At 40.2% G+C, this 19,032-nt stretch overlaps 1 protein-coding gene across 3 annotated transcripts in view; it reads right to left on the reverse strand.

The window, feature by feature from the left end:
* Positions 1-343: 343 nt before the first annotated feature.
* The window catches only part of ldlrad3 (low density lipoprotein receptor class A domain containing 3), an 84,172-nt gene continuing 65,483 nt past the window's right edge, over positions 344-19,032 (reverse strand). For all 3 annotated transcript variants that reach the window (XM_061036566.1, XM_061036565.1, XM_061036567.1), the window contains exons 5-6: positions 2,932-3,337; positions 344-2,339 (exon numbers count right to left, since the gene is read on the reverse strand). In XM_061036566.1, the coding sequence (XP_060892549.1) occupies positions 2,135-2,339; positions 2,932-3,337 (611 nt within the window). In that variant the 3' untranslated portion in view covers positions 344-2,134. The remainder of the gene's footprint in view (positions 2,340-2,931; positions 3,338-19,032) is intronic.

The following is a 19,032-nucleotide window of genomic DNA, read 5'->3' on the forward strand; positions in this document are numbered from 1 at the left end:
TCCAAAGTAAGGGTACATCTAGCAGACGACACTTTTTCTTACGTCAGTTACTTTTTGGATGCAGGACTAAGACTTATAACGTTGTATTCTTGGTGGTTCTGCTCTCACTGAAGAGACTGAATACTTGTTTGTTTCATTCCGTCCCTCCACAGCGTTGACTCAGAAGGCATTACTGCTTCTTTATCTTTATTACATGTGGATCTGGGATCTATGATTTGTGTATCTGGGGCAGAGGATGGCAGCACCGGGGGAGACTTTGCAATAACCATATCATACGGTATATTAGTTTGAAATGTAATATTAGATCTCCAGGAAGACTCACACACACACACGAGATCCCAGCAAGAATTTTATATTACTTTTAATATACAGAATACAAGGGATAAAAAGATCAAGATGGGCAGCGTCACAGACACGTGAATAACAAAGCTCATCAGATCAGAAAAAATGGAATTCAATCCTAAACATTCAATGAAACTAAACAAAGATAACACAGAAGAGACACTGGTATAAATTTCATCCTGAGAAATGTTTTCCAGTTTTACAGCAAATAACATTGATTATGTTTTACTAAATAAACCTTTGCACATTTGAATATAATAAAGGTAGAAACAGCTGGGACAGAAAATCATTCCTTTGGAGGGTGCTATCCTTTCGTTAAGGTTAATGATGGTTATCTTTGGTTTGATTGTTTTTCTTGTGCCGGCTCTGGAGAAATGTTGAGTACGAATACATTTACACGTTTATATCTCACATTAAACTACTTTTAAATAGATTTCTTTACTCTCCATATCTCCTATGTACAGTGTCGAACAGCACTTTGAAATGAACAAAACAAAAGTACAAAGACATTACAGGTAGTACATGTATAAACACACATCCTTCAGATATGGATTTCATCAGTCATTGCCTAATACTACGGAGGAGGATTTTCCATAATGAAACTGGAGGTATACACATTACAAATTGTGACACAAAAAAATGAACTATCTGATCCAAGAACAGATTGAATTGAAATGTATGATGTCATAGGAGTAATATCAGTACAGGCAGCTGTTTTAGGCATTTTAAATCAGTTGGTTTGGTATTCAAAAAAATCGTATACAAAGGCACTACTGACCAAACTGGTAGAAAATAAGGCAAACATTATTTTCAAACAGAAATATTATGAAAAGTGTTTGTTTTTTTAATCAACAGAGGTGGTTCTTTTGTTCAGAGGAATGATTATTGATGTTCACCATGGATACATAAATACTTGCAGAAATTCTGCCTAACATTGTTTTGAAAAATCTCAGTGGTCCTCTTCACATCTTTCTATCTGAAATTCAAACATAATGACAACAAGAAATACTGTGAAAAATACTGTAATGAAAGCAAAAGACTCGTCCTGCTCGTTTAGAAAAACCCTACAAATGCGGTTACCTCTGGGTTTAGTTTGAAGTACGACAAAAAAATGTGTCTGACTGCTTTGTGTGTATCGCAGCTGCATGTTCCTGCTCTTATTCTTACACAACAATACTGAATGTACTGAAGTGTATCACATTTATAACAAGTAAGGCTGCAAAATGTAATTGTTAAATAATATAAGTACACTTAGTCATGAAATGTAGAAGTACCTCTGAACAGTATAGAATGTATCTAGCAATAATGAGATTGTACAAACCCCACTTTGGAAAAACTGTTGTAAGAAAGAAGGAGGAAGGAAGTGAGAAGTGGTAATGATAATACAACTCCACAAAAAGCAATGATCATGTCAGATGCAAAGAACATGTTAAAAAAATGGCAGTTTTCTGGAGATTGTGGTCAAATATATGTATCATACTGTACATATTGTCTTCAAGGGCAGCCCATTTAACTGTTTTTGTATCTGATGAAGGAGTAGTGCAGCCATCACGCCACCAGAGGGAGCCTGCAAATAAGCTTAGTCCTGCAGGACGAGCTCTTCCAAGCACAGTGTTCTGAGAGACGATGTGCAGGCAGCGAGTTATGGGCTCTCTTTAGCCTGCAGTCACTTAGTCCCTGTCGATTCTCCTCAGCAGGTCTTTGTTCTGGACTGTTCTGGCTTCATGTGACTCTGCAGCCTGGTCCTTCACTCCTACACTCTTTGAGTCTTCAGAGTCTTACAAGGCAGCGGCTACAGCTGGTCCGACTCCTCTCTAGGGCTCGCGCTCTGCTGCGCGCCCGAGGCCACAGTTCTGGTAGTTGAGGGTGCAGAGGGATGTGCTGCAGGGTGGCTCAAAGGTTCTGGTGGGTCCTCGTACTGTGGCAGCTCACCCTCTGATGGAAGCTCCCCATCTGGGAGGTACGGGGGAGGAGGGAGATCAAACCAGGGAGGCCGACTAGAAGAGAAAACAGAGGAAACAGACGAGAGGAAGAGCATGATGTCAGGGCTGTGAGCTATTACACAAGGACTTTATGATTAATGCATTGTGACTGGAACCAGCAGCTAGCAAAGATGTTGGAGCAACTAGAAAAAAAAGACTCAACATGATCATAAATTTGTAATTCTGAAACTTTTCATAGTGACTGAAGTGTTATTTTTATTTAGGATATAATTCTTCAGTCAGTATTATTGAGTGTTTCAGTAAATGTTTTCTATTTTTCAGTGATCAGCTTATGAATATGTAACATTCAGCTTTTATTAAATAATAAATGAGCTCCAAGTTGACGACAAAATTAACTGAGTGCAGATTACATATCTTAAGAAAGCACCGCTGACACAACTTCTCACTGATTGGTGTGATATTTAACATTTTTGATCACAGAGGTGTCTGTGTGACAACAATGAATGGAATTACAGTCCTTTATATTGTGTTAAATATATTATAGAGACAACTTCCACTGATCTAGGTGTTTTGGTTTATCCCTTTATGGGTGCAGATAAACGATTTTAAACCCTTATGCAACTTTGAGAGCCATCATTTCTCTGACCTGACGTCCAGAACAGCTTGAGAGTATGATGGAGGTGAGTCCATGGAGGAGAGTCCAGAAGGATAGAGAGTCCCGGATAGCAGCTGCAGCGCCTGAGACGTTGAGCGGTACTGCCCTGCTGTGCTGGGAGAGTCAGGGGAGAGACGTGGACTTCCTGCATGGACGTGGCCCCGGTCCAAGATGACCAGCCGGGACAGCAACAGCGGCTGATGGTGGTGATGGTGATGCGAGCTCCCTCTTACGCCTCTGGGCAGCAGGACGCTTCGCTTCCTCTGGTGATGGAGCACCAGCGCGAGCAACGCCACCACCAGGACGAAGATGACAGCGCTGCCGATGACCGCGTAGGTGATGCTGGGGTAGTAGCGTAGGCGGTAGTCCAGTGTCACGAAATCCTGCCCTGGAGCTTCTGCGAGGAAGAGGAAAGAGATAATGGGCAAATTTATAAATGAGCAAGTATGAGGTTTGAGAAATGTAGGACGGTAAAGGATAAAGGAGGGATGAAGATGAGGAGGAAGAAGAAAAACGTTTAATGAAATTGGAGGTTGTAGAAAAAGGGAGGAAGGGTTGTGGAACCAAGGGAACAGAGACATGAATATGAAAGAATAAACTGTATTTCAGGTTCATTCTGAATTGTGTTCTGTGTGATTCAATATCGGCAGGAGAGGAGAGTGCTTCCTAAAACGCAGAACAGCAGTCACTCTCCAAAGAGCATCCAGGGACAAGAACAACAGAGCATTCTGCACTGAGTTCAAAAGTAGCAACCTCACTCTTTATTATAAACACAAGCGAAGGAAAAGGGAGGCTAAATAATTCTAGAAGAGGGCATAAAGGCTTTCAGCAATTTTCAGATAAGGCTCCACTTGGGTTGCTGAGCATTGAAGATGGGGTAAGGCAGAGGAACACCAGGGGCCGTCACAGATTACCATGTTTGTCACAGGGGGAAAGGGGATGTCTGCAAACTACTTAGAGAGCCGTGGCCAACAGTAAAAAAAAAAAAAAAAAAAAAAAGGAGCCAACTCGCTGCCTGAAATGAGGAAAGGGACTACTGTAATTCCAAAGAGTGGTGCAGCTTATTATTCCAGATGGGATAAGGGAATAGCACTTAAACATTTCCACTGACTGATAATAAAGAGTGAGAATTTCAATCAGGCACTCGGGTTGAGGCTCATGTAAAAGGTGTTTCTGCTGCTTACCGCGACCCCAGTACTCTTGTACCAGGGAGAGAGAGATGGAGGGAGAGTGGAAGGAATCGTATTTATTACACAGCTAGATGCAGCAGGGCTGTGCTAATGAGAAATGTGCAACATAAAAGTATTTTACAGCTGCTATTTGAGTTTAAATTACACAAACGCCTCAGGGGGCTGAAAACATCAAACCTCTGTTTGCCTCATAAAAAGTTCAAAACACTCATTGGATTGCTTTCTATGTTCTTTGGTCAACATTTCTGTGTCGCGTGTTTAAAAAACAGTGCATTAACTCCTATATACACCTTAAAGGACTCCCATCTCTGTCCAAACCATCATGAAGACAGACGAGGATATTGTCCAGAAAGCTCGCCAGAAATTGCCCATTACAAAACATCTCGAGGTTGAATCGATAGTTTGAAAATGCTTCCATCTGTAAGGATTAGATCCCCAGAAAGTGCAAAGCAGGCAGGCCCCTTTGGACCTTTTTGAAGTATTCCAGACTTACATAGACTTACAAGCTCTTTGGGGATATTGCGTTCAGCACGGAGTAGATATTCCCCCCCACATGAACAAGCTGAAGCAACAGCGCCCCAGAGAATTCAAGGAAATGTGCACAGCTTCAAAAAGAGTCAACTGAAGTGACCCTGTGATATTGAGTTACATGTCTGATCCACAGAGCACAATATCTATGAAAGAAAAGTACACTTTCTGATCCCCTAAAGATTCATATACTGTTTATATGTACTGGAAATCAAATCATGCTTTGATAGGGGTCATAACTTAAAGGAATAGTTCCACATTTTGTACATTGCTCTTGTATGCTTTCTTGTCGAGAGTTAGGTGAGATCACTGGTACTCATTCTGGTACTCAGCGGTGAATTTCTGTTGTTTAAATTTATTAGCGACCTTTCAAAGACAACTGCACCCCAGGAAGATATTGTGTATTTTCAAAAATAGTTTGGCACATGACGACCACGAAACAGAACTTTTTTATTCTTTTGTTTGATGTACAGATTACAGAACCACTGATTATTACTTCATTAATGAGCTCTCGGATTAAGGCTGGTAGTTTCCCCCTCTGGCCAGTCATCGCTAAGCTAACCACTTGCTAAATTTTCTTTCAACTCATGGATATGGTAGAAGTCTTATCGTTTGTACTTCTTAAGACATTCTATCCAAACACCACCAAGCATCCCTTAAGAAAAGAGTGTTGGGGCTAGAGGGACCTTCAAAGCTGGATGTCAGGGTATCAGTGTGTAAAACACAGTAAGTTATGGTTAGAGAAGGAGCTTTTTTTCTGAACTTGTTTTCTTTTTCCCCAGATACAATGCTGTATGTTTCCTGTTAACCTGGCCTTGAAGGCCTGTGGGAGTCTACAGCAGAATGTGTGTGTGTGTCTGTGTGTGTGTGTGTGTGTGTGTGTGTGTGTGTGTGTGTGTGTGTGTGTGTGTGTGTGTGTGAGCAGTGAGCACACATACTGTTGAATTCCCTAACAACAACCAGCCTGGCATAGAGCCTATTTATGTACCAGTGTGTAGTCGGGGGCCCCATAGCTTAATTAAATCTAATCTAATTCAGATGCTCCACCCGCCCGCTGCCCCAACCAGCCACCAGCCAATAAAACAAGCCCCCCTCGACCCCTCCCTTGTGATTTAAAATTGGCCAGTCCTTCACGCTACCAATTAATTATGAACTGGACTCTCAGCAGAGAAAGACCAAAACAAAGATGAATTATTTCCATAATTACCAAGTAAAAAAAAGCTCAAATAAAGAGATCCCACCGCTGCCACCCTATGTGGCCTATCAGGTTTCAGTGTAGTCCTCTGGGAGCAGAAAAAGCATACACAAAAGGAACTCATAATGCTGCGACATTGACAATGGGAGCCTATTCTCTACATTAGAGATAGAGGCCTGAATGGCTGTTTCAAATCACACAGGAGATGAAAAGACAGGAGGAGAAAGAAAATAAAAAACAGAAAGAAACAGAAGCAAGCTCTTTTTCTGTCAAAGGAGAGAGGTCCTGTGTGTGACTGCATCCCCACTGTGTGTGTGATTGAGCTTCGTGTTCGTGTTTCAGCCCATTGTGAGCTCTTATTTGTAGATAAGTGAAAAAAGGTGTGATCCGCACATGAAAACATAGGTGAGGGGGTCTCACAGTAACAATGGTAATTCTGATTCAAAAGGAGAGTCCTTATCAGACAGCAGCCCTTCACAGACAAATACACATTTTATGTCGGTTTAAAACAGGATGCTGGATGTTTCTGCTGGTTTCTGTCTCACTTTTGGTCTCCATTTGTAAATTGACTTTCTTCAAAGGATGGATTTATACATCAAAGTCCTCAGTCTAAAGTCGGGATGTTGTGTTTAAGGTACAGGAAAGAGGAAGAAAGGCTACACAATCAAAAGTCTAAAGCAGACTTTTCCATGAGTCCTGTGCATCAGCATATCTGAACATATTGCCCCTTAAAGATAAAACACAGTATGGAAATCACCTCAGAAAATTTGAATAAAATGATCATCACTCTTTTGTTCTGGATTCCAAATTTTCAGTCACCCAAATCTTTTCTGACAGGTGTGCTCAATACAATACAGTGCTGCGTCTTGCTAGCATTTCTGAAAAAAGTGACTTTGTACTAAATTCATTGGTTTAAACTGTCAAGATCAAAGCTGAACATCAAAGAAGCTTTCCTGTCGAGTCAAACCTGACATGAAAGTCATTTACTGCCGTCGACCAAAAGCAAAGCCGCTCAGACACTATTGACCTCTGAAGTAATGTCCAAAGCGGATGTTACAAAAACTGAATTGCGGTGCTATTGAAATTGATACTGTAAATTCCTGCAGCTTGTCTGACAGCCAGTCAGGAAACATGTGAAAGTAGATCAGTGAACGCCCAACCAGGAGTACTTGTACCTCTAGAAGGTAGATTTTCAGAGAAACAGGTTAGAAAGCAAATAAAAAGAAGAATGACATAATGGTAATAGATATGTGGTTGGAATGAATAGCAAAAATTAAAAAAGGATTTCCAATAAAAAGTCAGTGCTGTGCGGTCCAAACAGTTGGCTGATAGTTATTATCCATTCTTTACTTAAGCTAACGGGTTAACAAGCAACAACTTTAGTTAAATGTTATAAATGTTGATGGATACACTGATGAAATATTCAACTAAAAGTGAAACAGGTGGTAGTACAAATGTAGACTTGATCAAACTGGGCTGCCTCTTGGTTTTTTAAGGGAAAGTTTGAATCTTTTGAAGTGAGGAGGTACTCGTCAACAGTAAGTGTATCAGACACAGGAGATGAGGGTCAGCTTGGCCCCTTTATTGAGAGACCGGTCAGAGTGCCTGCACGAAAGCTAGGTTATATCGCTGCCCTTATTTTAGCCACATTTTAGAAAACCCGACCTAAAAAAGATAATAAAAGTGTTCACTATTTAGAAACTGTCACCACTTTACTTTTCCATCAGCCACTTAGTTTGAGCACTAAAACCATTAGGGTGCTGGATAGCCAAGAGGTTATGTCGTGCCCCATGTACGGAGGCTATTGCCCTATTAGCAGGTGGTACTGGGTTTGAATCCGTCCTGCGGCTCCTTTCCAGCATGTCATTCCTCACCCCTCTCATCCCTGTTTCCGACTCTATCCACTCAAAGAAGTCATAAAATCCCCAAATAAACTTAAAAAAATAATCTAAACTATCCCTTTAAAAAGTGAAGCGAATACTGTACCGGCATTCTTCCTAATGGACAACAGGGGGCAACGTAAAATAAAGAAAGAAAAAAAACTCAATATAATAAGATATGAAAATGATCCCACTTCTCAATTGATTTCTTTTTTAATGGCAAACTGTCTCTAGGTAAAGAGGTATCAATCATCTGAATACGGTCACTTCTGTCTTCAAAGACATAAAGATGGAAGAGGATAAAGAGGGCGATGTCACATCTACATCTTACTGCCCATAAAATCTATGATGTTGTAACAATATTTACATTTAGCAATTCAGGGCATGGTGTGTCTTCACTAACACAAAGTGACTTTCTGAAATGGAATTCAGCTTGAATAGTAAAGAAATGCACGGTAACCATGGAGATAACAGTGCCTGATATTAAGCTTAATTTGAGGATGTGGGTTCAGGGAGTAAATCCTCAGTTGGTGTGGGATTTTAACTCTTGACAGAGAGAAACATACATTGAACATTTCACCCAGGGAAAGGTATACGTTTGGAACACAGACCCTTTTGAAGCATCTCTTTAGTGTGCTTTATAAAGAGAATATTGTGAATATAGAACCCTTGGATCAGAGAGGCCTCAGGTCATAGATGTACTGTTCTTTTGATAGCTACCGAGCTCTGCTTTGAATTTCAACATTAAAGCTGTTGATGAATTTTTACCATTGTTGGACTTTGATGCTGCTCTGGAAAAATAAGAAACAACATTTGTTCATTTTAAGTTGTACAAATCTTTCCTCTATTTTAAAAAATAACCATTAACACAAAAACGGGTCAAATACACCAAAATAATTTCCATGATCATTTAATGTGCACCTTTTTCAAAATACTTCGAAATACTAACAGTCTGTTTAGGTTGTACATAGTGTGATCATCCTGTGACTGGATCAGTGAGTGGTTATTAGGATTAAAAGGAATTAACCAGAAGTTTCCTCTTGAGGGAGTAAACATTATCCCACCATTTTTGGGAGAAGCAGTATGTTTTAGGGGTGTCGACGTCGACGTAGACGTACTTCTGCTGGACATTAATAACCACGCCCTGCATTCTACCAGTGACATTTGGCACCTGTAACAGCACTTCTATATTGTATCCAGAAACTCATAAACCTACCATATGTGGAGTGTTGGGGAAGGTGCAGCCTTACAACTCACCCACTTTAATTACATCAGAGTGCCTCACTACCCCCACCTCTCCTTCTCTTCTCTTCTCCACTCCTGTGCCTTTTGTTTCCCCCCTCCAATAATGCCTCCCTCTTCTTCCACGCTGCTCCCCTCTTGTTGGTTATTTACAGTCATGGAAAGTGCATGTACCCTGCCTTTATGATATACAACAACTGCACTCAGCCTGGATTATACACTCCATAAAATACTTATCAACAGTAAAACCAATCATATACCTCTCTTTCAATCTCCTCAGCTCTCTCTTCTTTTCCTCTCTCCTCTTTTCCAGGATGTTCTCTCTTTCACAGCTTTATTCTCTCTCTTTAGCAGTCTACCACTCTCTCTTTTTTTGTTGCATTTAATTATCCGCGGTCTGCATCAATCTAATTCCCCCTTATATGAGAGGATAGAATTATAGGCACAGAGAGAGGTCACAAGCAGCACCACAGTGGACGGAGGAGAGGAGCCCAAATAGGACACATTTAGAAACAGAAGGACATGTCCAAAGGGAGGAGAGAAGGAGAGATAACATAGTATTTTAGTGTATTTTTAGGGAAGGAGAGATAATATAGTATTTTAGTGTATCATATGCAAATGTCTCATCATCTCTTTAACAGACTGAGAAAGCTGCTCCGCACAAAAGTCTCCCAACAAGAGACAGAGCAATACACACCCCTGCTGTGTGCCTTCAGGAACAGACACACATTGGATCACTTTTTTGTCTCGCTCTCGTCTACATTTGTGTGCCATCCTTTCTAAACCTGGCTCACAACCCTAATTTCTTTTGACAGTTTTCTATTTTCCCCTCACTGTGGTATGAATTAAAGAGTACTTAAACTTTTACTGGCCTCATCTGGGATTCAGGATGGACTCGGGTAGGTCAGGCTGTGCAGAGATATATTTCCCTGGACTATCTGATTGGCCTATTTCAGCTTCTTAACATGGATTCAATTACCTGTGTTTTCAAGAATATATAGACTCATAAGTAACAAGAATTGGGAAATATGTCACCAAGTTAATTGAGTTGCTGCTTATAGGTTGTCCAACGGTACAAAGGCACAGAGCAGACATTTTTTATTTTTTTGTACTTAAACTCTCTAGAGACTGTGTAATAAGATGGTCGACATGACAGCTCCCAGAAAGTGAAGCCAAAACATTATTGACAGGCTGCAGTATGGGTCACACAGTCTGTAATTCACACACAACCACAGAAGGATCCATCAGGTTACATTTGGCTTCAGTGCTCAAAGACAACTTAAACATGCAGAGCCAAGGAGCCAACGTTGCTTTTTGTTTACAAGGTCATGTCACAAAATTGATATCCACATCCCCAAATAAAACTTTTACAGTAGTATAGATAAATACTGAATCTGAAATAAAATATAATTATCACAAGTTTTCTATCTCAAACTCTTACGGACACTCACAATACTGAGGTAGGTTTATCTACACTTAATTAACAGAACTTGGTGATGGTTAAATATTTAAGTGATGAGTGTCCCAGGTGAGCGTGCACACACAGCAGGGAGCACTATTGAGAACATCACACAAATGAATTGATTAATTAAATCACATTCAGTATATCCTGTTACTGTTTACTAGGGCCTGACAGATGCAGGATTTTTGGGGCTGATATCGATGTTGGGGAGAAAAAAAATCAGATACCGATAAATCGCTGATCTCTTTCTTTGATCTATATTCTATCGTTAGAGTTAGATATAGATATACACATTTATTATGTTGATTCTTTAAATGAAGTTATCAGACACTTGTGGAAAAGTTATATAATGAAGACAAAATGGTCACTCAACTGAAAAGTAACACCACATGGACATGCATCACCACTTGACACTTTGGAGAGTGTAATGCTTGTTGTAATCCAAACAGCGCCCTCTGCTGGTGAAAAAGAACTGCCAGTGTAAGACAATGAAACTCAAATGAAACGCTATTTGACTGTTGAATAAATCTTGTAATATCGGCGCATATCTGCAATAAAATTTATGCAGTACGGATAGTCACTGGATATGTAATATCAGCCGCTATTATCGGCTGGCCTATTAATTGATTGGGGTCTACTGTTTTCATGAAATAAATCCATTTGGTTGTCTCGAAGAGCACATTTGTGTGTGTACATAATGTGTCTGTATGTGTTTACTGTTAAACACTGCTTCCTTAATTAAATGCATTTTTTGTGTATAATGCTCTGTATAATGTATAATCCATGAATAACAAGAAATGAAGTTTTCACACAAAAACTTTTTAATCGAATTAAGTGAAAAAAAATTGTGAGAGGCAACAGAACAAGATGGAACAGAACACTGGGGCACACATACACGGCCACAAACAGAAAATTGTATGCAGCTATTGAAGCAAAGTGAGGACCAATGTTAGCGCACAATGGGCTATTGAGCTTGCAGTGATTAAAACAAGCTGTGAAGAACCCTTTTGTCTGTCTTTAATCAAACTAGGCTGCAGATCAACAACAGACATGCTGTTGGGTTGCTGAGATAGAAGCGTTTTTTTTTTTCCACATGAAGCACGTTCCTTCATCCAGATTTGGCTACCTGCCACTGAATACTCTGACTAAAACGCTGTCAGAATATTCTCTTTTTGAAGATGAACGGGCCAAATAAAATGAAAAGAAATGGAGTTAATAAAAGACTCCACATATCTTAATTGCCACACTTTAAACACCTCTGAAAAAAGGGAATCAAGATCATTTTCACCACCCCCCCTCTGGCTCATTCCTGAGTGAAAAATAGGATCTGCACAGATGTTCTGTACTTTCCCTCTGCACTGAAGACGCATTTCATATTCACAAAGTGCCATCTCTAAAAGAGTCCAAATTGGGGGTAAAAGTAATCATCCTCTGACTTCTTCATTCCTGGGTTTGCTGCTATGTGTGGAGTGTGCTCACAGCAGTAATTTCCCTTATTGCAGAGTCCCTTTGTGTGACACTAATTACAGGTGTGCCGCTGTTGGCACCCTTACGCCCACATCGACAGAGTAATAAAATAAGGGGCCGAACCGGTGACGAGCCCTGCCAGCTCAAAGCTCAGTCAGTAAGTCCAGTATGAGCGAGGAGACCAAGGGAGAGGAAGGAAACAAGTCCACTAGGGAGCAGACTATTCTCATGTCTTCTTAGAAACACACACACATACACTCACACTTCATCCCTAAGTATTGGGCAGGCATCCAAAGCAGGGGGAGGGCCAGCATTGGGTTGAGCGGTGCATGGGTTTGGAGGGGCCATCTGGCTTCAAAAACAACCCTCAAACAGTTTTACACATGTGCAATTAACATACTCTCTGAACCAACCACACACACAAACACACGTTTGTGAGAAAACCATACAGAAAGTTCACCAAAAAGTGAAGTTCAAACACATCCACGCACCCACACGTTCACACACAGACTGCTCTCAGATGCGCATATGAGTGAAAACAGCAACACAAACAAAAACGCAGAGATCCTTTCATCCTGATCCAGGGTGAGCTAACTAAACCCATGCCACATGGTGGAGAAAAGGGGAAAAAATGGGGGTAAACTACAAACAGTAACTTGTGGTTTGTTTGGTGCACTCTAGTCTGACTTCACTTCAGCAGAGAGGAATCTAGAGGGTGAAAAACAAACTCTTGAGAGTGACAGTGGTGCAATAAACTTTGCTTCAAAGGATTATAAAACTGAAACTATCCAGCTTTTACTGTTTTTCTGACCCAATTCACACCTGCTATTAAACTTAAGTTTGCATCTTATATAACACAATAGCTCCACTGCTTTTACTCCCTGCAATAGTTCTTCCTTTGGGTCTCTATTCTTCCTGCATTATAGTTTGGTCACATTTTTTATGCTCACTAGTGAGTAGGAAGAGGTTCACTTATTGTCAACACAGAACATGAAGGTGAGGTGAGGCTACTGTACACACTGCACCATTTCCTTTGCCAGCATGTCCCCCCAAAAAATAAAGTTTTAGCTTTAACAGCAATCTTATTTTGCAGCGACCCTGACTGTTTTAATGTTTTCTTGTCGACTTTCAGATGGGATTTGGCTTTTTTTTCTGGTACCTCATCTTGGAAAGTAGCAGAGCAGAGCCTGCTTCTACTTCTAATTCATGAGTGGACACTGACTAATGCGATCCAATCACTCTGCCAGCCAGATTAACTCCAGAGGTGGTCCAGCCCATCCAGTCACACGCTGATAGTGTTCTTCCATTAACAAACTATTTTCTTTACCTAGATAAGGCAACCAGATATGGATCAAATTTAATTCCAAGCATAAAGGGGGCCTCCTTCTTACCATTATAAGTTTGTGTTCTCACCATTGCACTCAGGAGGTATAGTGTGTGTTTGTGTGCTGAACTTCACTGATGAGACAAGAAAACAGGAATTGGCTTTGGATACCGGGCTGCCTTGCTAGGAAAGTGTTAAACATTAAGGTTTACCTTTTTACTGAATAAACTTTGAAACATGTCAGCAAGCAGTATTTTCTGACATGCCATTCTCCACTCTCTCGCTCCCTGATTTCCAAACCCTATCCACTGTCCTATCTCTACAATAAAGGCATAAAAACACAGGTATTGTATAAACACTAAGAACAGCAGATATACATAGAAACTTAGGAGAGAGAGAGAGAGTGGGGAATGACCAGCAGGAAAGGAGCCACAGGTCTGATTCAAACCAAGGCCGCCCACTTGGAGGACTATAGCCTCCATACATAAGGTGCACGCACTAACCACTAGGCTACCAGCGCCCCCACTTTTTTAAAAATAATTTATCGCACTTTGGTTTTCCCATTATTGAACAATGTTATCGCACATTTCATGCTTTTCTCCTGTCACGCAGGCATACCCTTTACCCTACTGTGTGATCACCCTTCTTGTCCTATGTTATGCTTTAATATTTTTATCAACCTTACCCCTTAGTGAAAACACAAGAGATTGATTGAAGCTGCTCTGCTAAGCCACGCCGGGAAGCAGAACATGTAAACTGCTCAGCAACAGGATGGTTTCAGATCCCTCCGGCATCCTATTATTAATATTCATGTCCCTTGCTGTCACCCTGTTCCTTTTGCCGTGCCCTGTCGTGTACAGTACGTCTGTTCTTGTTAGCTTGCGCACAGAAAGATGGAATTAATGTACAGGTGCTGTGTGTGTAGTATCTTATAAGCCTGCCTATCTTTTTTTCTCATTAAAACGTTGGCATGTCTATATGGTTTCATGGAAGGGAGCAGTGAATATTCCTCTGTATTTGTGTTTTCCTATATCTTTAATAGTGTCCTCCCGTCTGTCTATATATCACCCAGTGTGTATGTGTGTGTGTGTGTGTGTGTGTGTGTGTGTGTGTGTGTGTGTGTGTGTGTGTGTGTTTGAGAGGAGCTTTAGGGAAGGGAGGTTTTCATGCTTCATCGGGCCACTATTTGCCTGTCCTGTAATAACTTGTCCGCTCCATTGCTTGCCACTATCAGACCCCCCCATAACACTCAGTCAAAGCTTACTGTGGGCTGCTAAAAGAGTGGAAGGGAGCTGTGTAAGAGTTAATGGATGACTTGAGCATCTGGAGAACATCTACAGAGCAGGAGGAGGAGGATAGATGGGAAGGAGAGTATAGGGTTGAGGGGCAGGTGAAGGGAAGACAAATGATTAAGCAGCTTTGGCAGAAAGGTAATATGTTGACTGTTTTATAATAGAGAGCAAGGGTGGACTTAAAACAAGTACTGCAGCTGATTAATAGAGAACTAATGTTAAAGTGACTTTGCCCTGTAAGGCCTAAACCATTCAATAATTGCCAGGAATGTCTAATTCTTTGAATCTGGAGTCACTATAAAACCTTCTAAAAGTATTAAATTGAAAGACAAAGTTTGAAAAGTGAAGGGCAAGAAGTCCTTCATCATCAAAGTGAATGTTTTTTAGCTAACATGTGTTAGTTAATGTTTTCTTATGATAGTATCATGATCACTGTCAGCTGTCACATTGCCTTTTATATCAATGTTACAGAATCACAGTAACAACAAAAGAGCAAAGAAGAACAAACAGGTGAACAGCTAACATACTGCAGCGGTTTAATGACGTGCATGTAGCTAGGGTTACCTGCATAAAGTCTACGGTCGTGCAGCAATCGAAGGGAACAAACTTCACAAACCCTCCCACTCGCTCAAGCTGAATTCTCCTGATTATATCCGGCTGCCTTCTCACATCAGCCCACTCAGACTTTCTGCGATAGGGGGCGGACCGAGAAACTTTGGATAAAGTCTGAGTGCAATAAAATTCAGCTGTTTGCATTTTAACAAATACAGCTCAGTATGAAACCTTCAGGAGTTTTGTGCAAGTTTGAAAGAGGTATTAGTTAGAAGGTAGTGAAGTGTTGGTCAAATGAACACAATATTTTATGGCAGAATTTGGAGAATTCCATCCTTTTGTCCCCTCAAGGGAGTTCCAAAAATGTGAGAAAAAACTATTAATATAACCATAAGCCCCTTGTGACAAATGTACAATGCTTTTTTTAGAACAACAAACAGTTTAAACCAAGAATTCATTTAAAATATATTTAAAAAATGTTTAGGTAAGAGCAGTAAATCCTCAAATCTGAGAGGATAGACTCATTAAAGGTTATCATGATCAAAATGACTCTAATGATTATCACTGAAGGCATGCTATTTTTTGCCTTTATTCCACCTAAAACATAATTCTTTATTTACCATTATTTAATACTCTCATCAGAGGCAAAGGTATATCAGTCACCGTATAATTTAACATGTAGATTAAATTAACGAAAAGAGAGAGAAACATACCAGGAAAAACCTGCTCAAATAAAGTCAAGTGTTGGTGCCGATGAGGAAACGTTAGAGAGAAATGAGAAGTGAGACAGAAGAGTCGCCCCTGCAGCTTCGAGGGAATGTCATAAAGGTATGGTCATGAATAAACGGCTTTGAATGTTGCTGAGAAGAGGTGCTATGAATAACACTTTTACTTGTATCACAGAGAATCAGACTCACAACAGAGAGGCTCGTCACTCATCCTTCTTTTTGTGCCACTGAGGCGCAGGAGTGGGAGTTTCAACTCTTTTCTTTTTTAGAAACACTTTCAATGGTTCTGAAGGATGGGCTATTTTTTTTTCTCCTGGAGGAAGAGGGAGAGCGGGGGAGGAGGGGGAGAGTTTGCTTCGGATCGTTTGAGAGGCTTTCACTGCAAGCCCGTCCCACCAAACCTGACGGACACAATCGCCATGGCAACTGTTCTTTGGGGCTGAAAGGTGAATGAGGAAGGGGTGGGGGCTAGCCTGAGAGAGAGTGGACACAAACAGAACTCATATTGGACACATGCATCCAAACCAATTACGCCCAAAGCCGTGATGTGATGAAGATGAGTGATAAAACTGTGGAGATTAAGAGTGCTATTCAGCCCTGTGTGCGTTTGCAGGTTTTGGATCCAGACAGGCTTCTCAGGAGAGGACAGGAGACTATAAAAAAACTGTAGCCTGCGGCAAGACTGACAAAACAGCAGACAGATTGACAAACAGGAGTCAGAGAGGAGAGACACACTCTCATCTGACAGCCTCAGAGACAACAAGCTGATATGGGACAAGTGACTGTGGAGGGGAAATTGGATTTAGTGACTTAAATCTTTCCTATAATGCAAAAGTAGCACTGGTTGGAGTTTGATGTTGAAGGGCAGATCAGGCTGACATTCACAAAGAATTATGAGGTTAATAAAGCTGAATGCGAAAACACAGAAAGTGAATATTCCATAAAAGCCTCCATCTCTGAAATATAATCCCTTCAGGGGGATACTTGAACACAATACAGTATGCAATACTATGTTTTATTATGCAGATAACAATGTGAATGATATATGTTCAAACATTCGCTGTTTGTTTTTCAAACAGAAGACAGCTAGAAAAACATTAGAAACAAATGTGATTAAACATAAACACTTAAAATCTCTAGCCCCTTTCATATTGTCAGTTCGACAATATGCCCTATTTTACATCTTGTCAATTTCAAAAAGGCGAAAAGGCAAGGTTGAAGTCGTCCCGCTGCTGCAGTATCAAAGGTAGTTACAGACGCGTCAAAGTAAATGTCAGAGCCTGCAGGGTGGTACAGTGCCGTGTATATTTAATTCTGATTTGATGGGGAATTTGTTCTGAACATGTAAAAAAAAAAGAAAAATTAACCCACAAACAGGCAGACAGGAAAAAAAGCTATATTTAAAAACAATTAAAGCACGGTATAAATGTATTAAATCTCATCCCTTTTCCTTTAGTCATAACTGATAATTATCCAAACAGCTTCCTTATTTATATCAACCTATGAATCAACTTTCTAAAACTGGTCTATATATATACTTGTCATGCATTAATATAATATTTTATTCATCTTAGTCATATTGATTGTTATATTCTAATGAAAATATCAATATATATAATACACAATACATTATTCATTATTCTTATAACACACACTGTTTGATTACACATTGTGCCTCTTCTGCTTCCACAACAACTGTAGTGCAATGTGAAATCACTCCACTCCTGATTCTCCTAATACACATGTCTCTTTGTTCTTCTCACCATCTATTTAACTTTCACATTTAACTACAACATTTGTATCACAGCTCTTCACAGCATAGTTCTGAGTGACATCAGGAACTTGAAATGAAGACGCTCAAGGAGGAAAAATCAGCATCTTTTTCCCATTTTAAAAAGCATTTTATAAAGTACAGATTTTAGAATTGAGTGGTGGTTTTTAATGTTTTAATACACCTTGTCTTCTCAAAGCCTGTAAGAATTGAGAAGTTTGATTTTCTTTTTTGAAGGGTTACAATCCTAATGTTATTGTAAATAGTAGACTTGTGGGGAGCGATTGTATATTTGACCTTGTTTAACCTTCACATAATGTGTATTGTGTTTATGGATGGGTTTAGGGCATGGCACATTCACATAAATCCCAACAATTGAACCTAGGGAGGCTGGTAATATGTTTTCTGCCCTGGAAGCAGCCTATATACCATATTGGGCATTAAAAGGATAAAACCACCTTTACAGGCTCAGAGGAGAGCTATGCTCACATCCACATACTCTATTGATAGGATTAGTGCGTGGTTATTGCTGCTTTTTAAAAAAAAACTTAAGTGGTAAAGCTTCCTGTGTAGATGTCGGTTTTATTGATCATATAAGTGGCAGTTAAGCCGTCACTCAGTCTCGGGCTGCCACTCACAGGTTCCCCTGCTGACTGCGTCCCAAAGTGGCTCGGTGGTTGGCAGTCCTACAAAATGAGATTATGGCAGGTTTAAGAGGTTGCTGTGGTGCAGGTTATTGTATCAGCGCTGACATTATGACACATAAAGATGCAGGGTCTGTCCTCTTTGAGGCTCTCATCCATGCAGTGTCGGCATCTGTGAAAAATCAACTAGTGATGAATATTTCACATCTTTTTCAGTTTGTGTAGAAAGTAGCAACACTTTGAATCGAGAGCTTAAATCCAACGGTTTTCTTTTTTCATTATTCACCAGAAAAATTAATGGAGCTACATTTCAGCATGTGTCAAAAAGCAGAGAACTTAATGTTTCCTTTTTTCAAAACTCGAGATAATGTGAGAGGATAAATTATTTTACATCTGAACACAACCGGCATGCTTTGCAGAATACTGAGAATAAAACTGTCAAAAGAAAATCCTTGTGTTTGATTTTCTTAGCATTACAAGGAAATGCTGCAGCACTTACAGCTTTCGTTCTGACTCAAAACTGCCCACTCATACTTCAGAAATACATACAAGAACAGGCATGAGCACACAGCTAGTGCATTCCTCGTGATAACCTTTTTCTACCGAGGAGTTATGGCAACAGGAGGCTGTGTTTCAGCGAGTGAAGTTCCAGCTGAAAGCATTTGATTTAGTTCCTCGGAGTATAGATCATAGTTTAACAGACAGGATTATAACTGAGGTGTGATGAGACCTGCTGCTTAATCACAATGCAATAGGAACACTTGTAGAATACCTGCAGGTGTTCCCAACCATGATTTATATATTACATGATTATGTT

Source organism: Labrus mixtus, chromosome 4 (genome assembly GCF_963584025.1).
Source record: "Labrus mixtus chromosome 4, fLabMix1.1, whole genome shotgun sequence".
In the NCBI taxonomy this organism is placed as follows: Eukaryota; Metazoa; Chordata; class Actinopteri; order Labriformes; family Labridae; genus Labrus; species Labrus mixtus.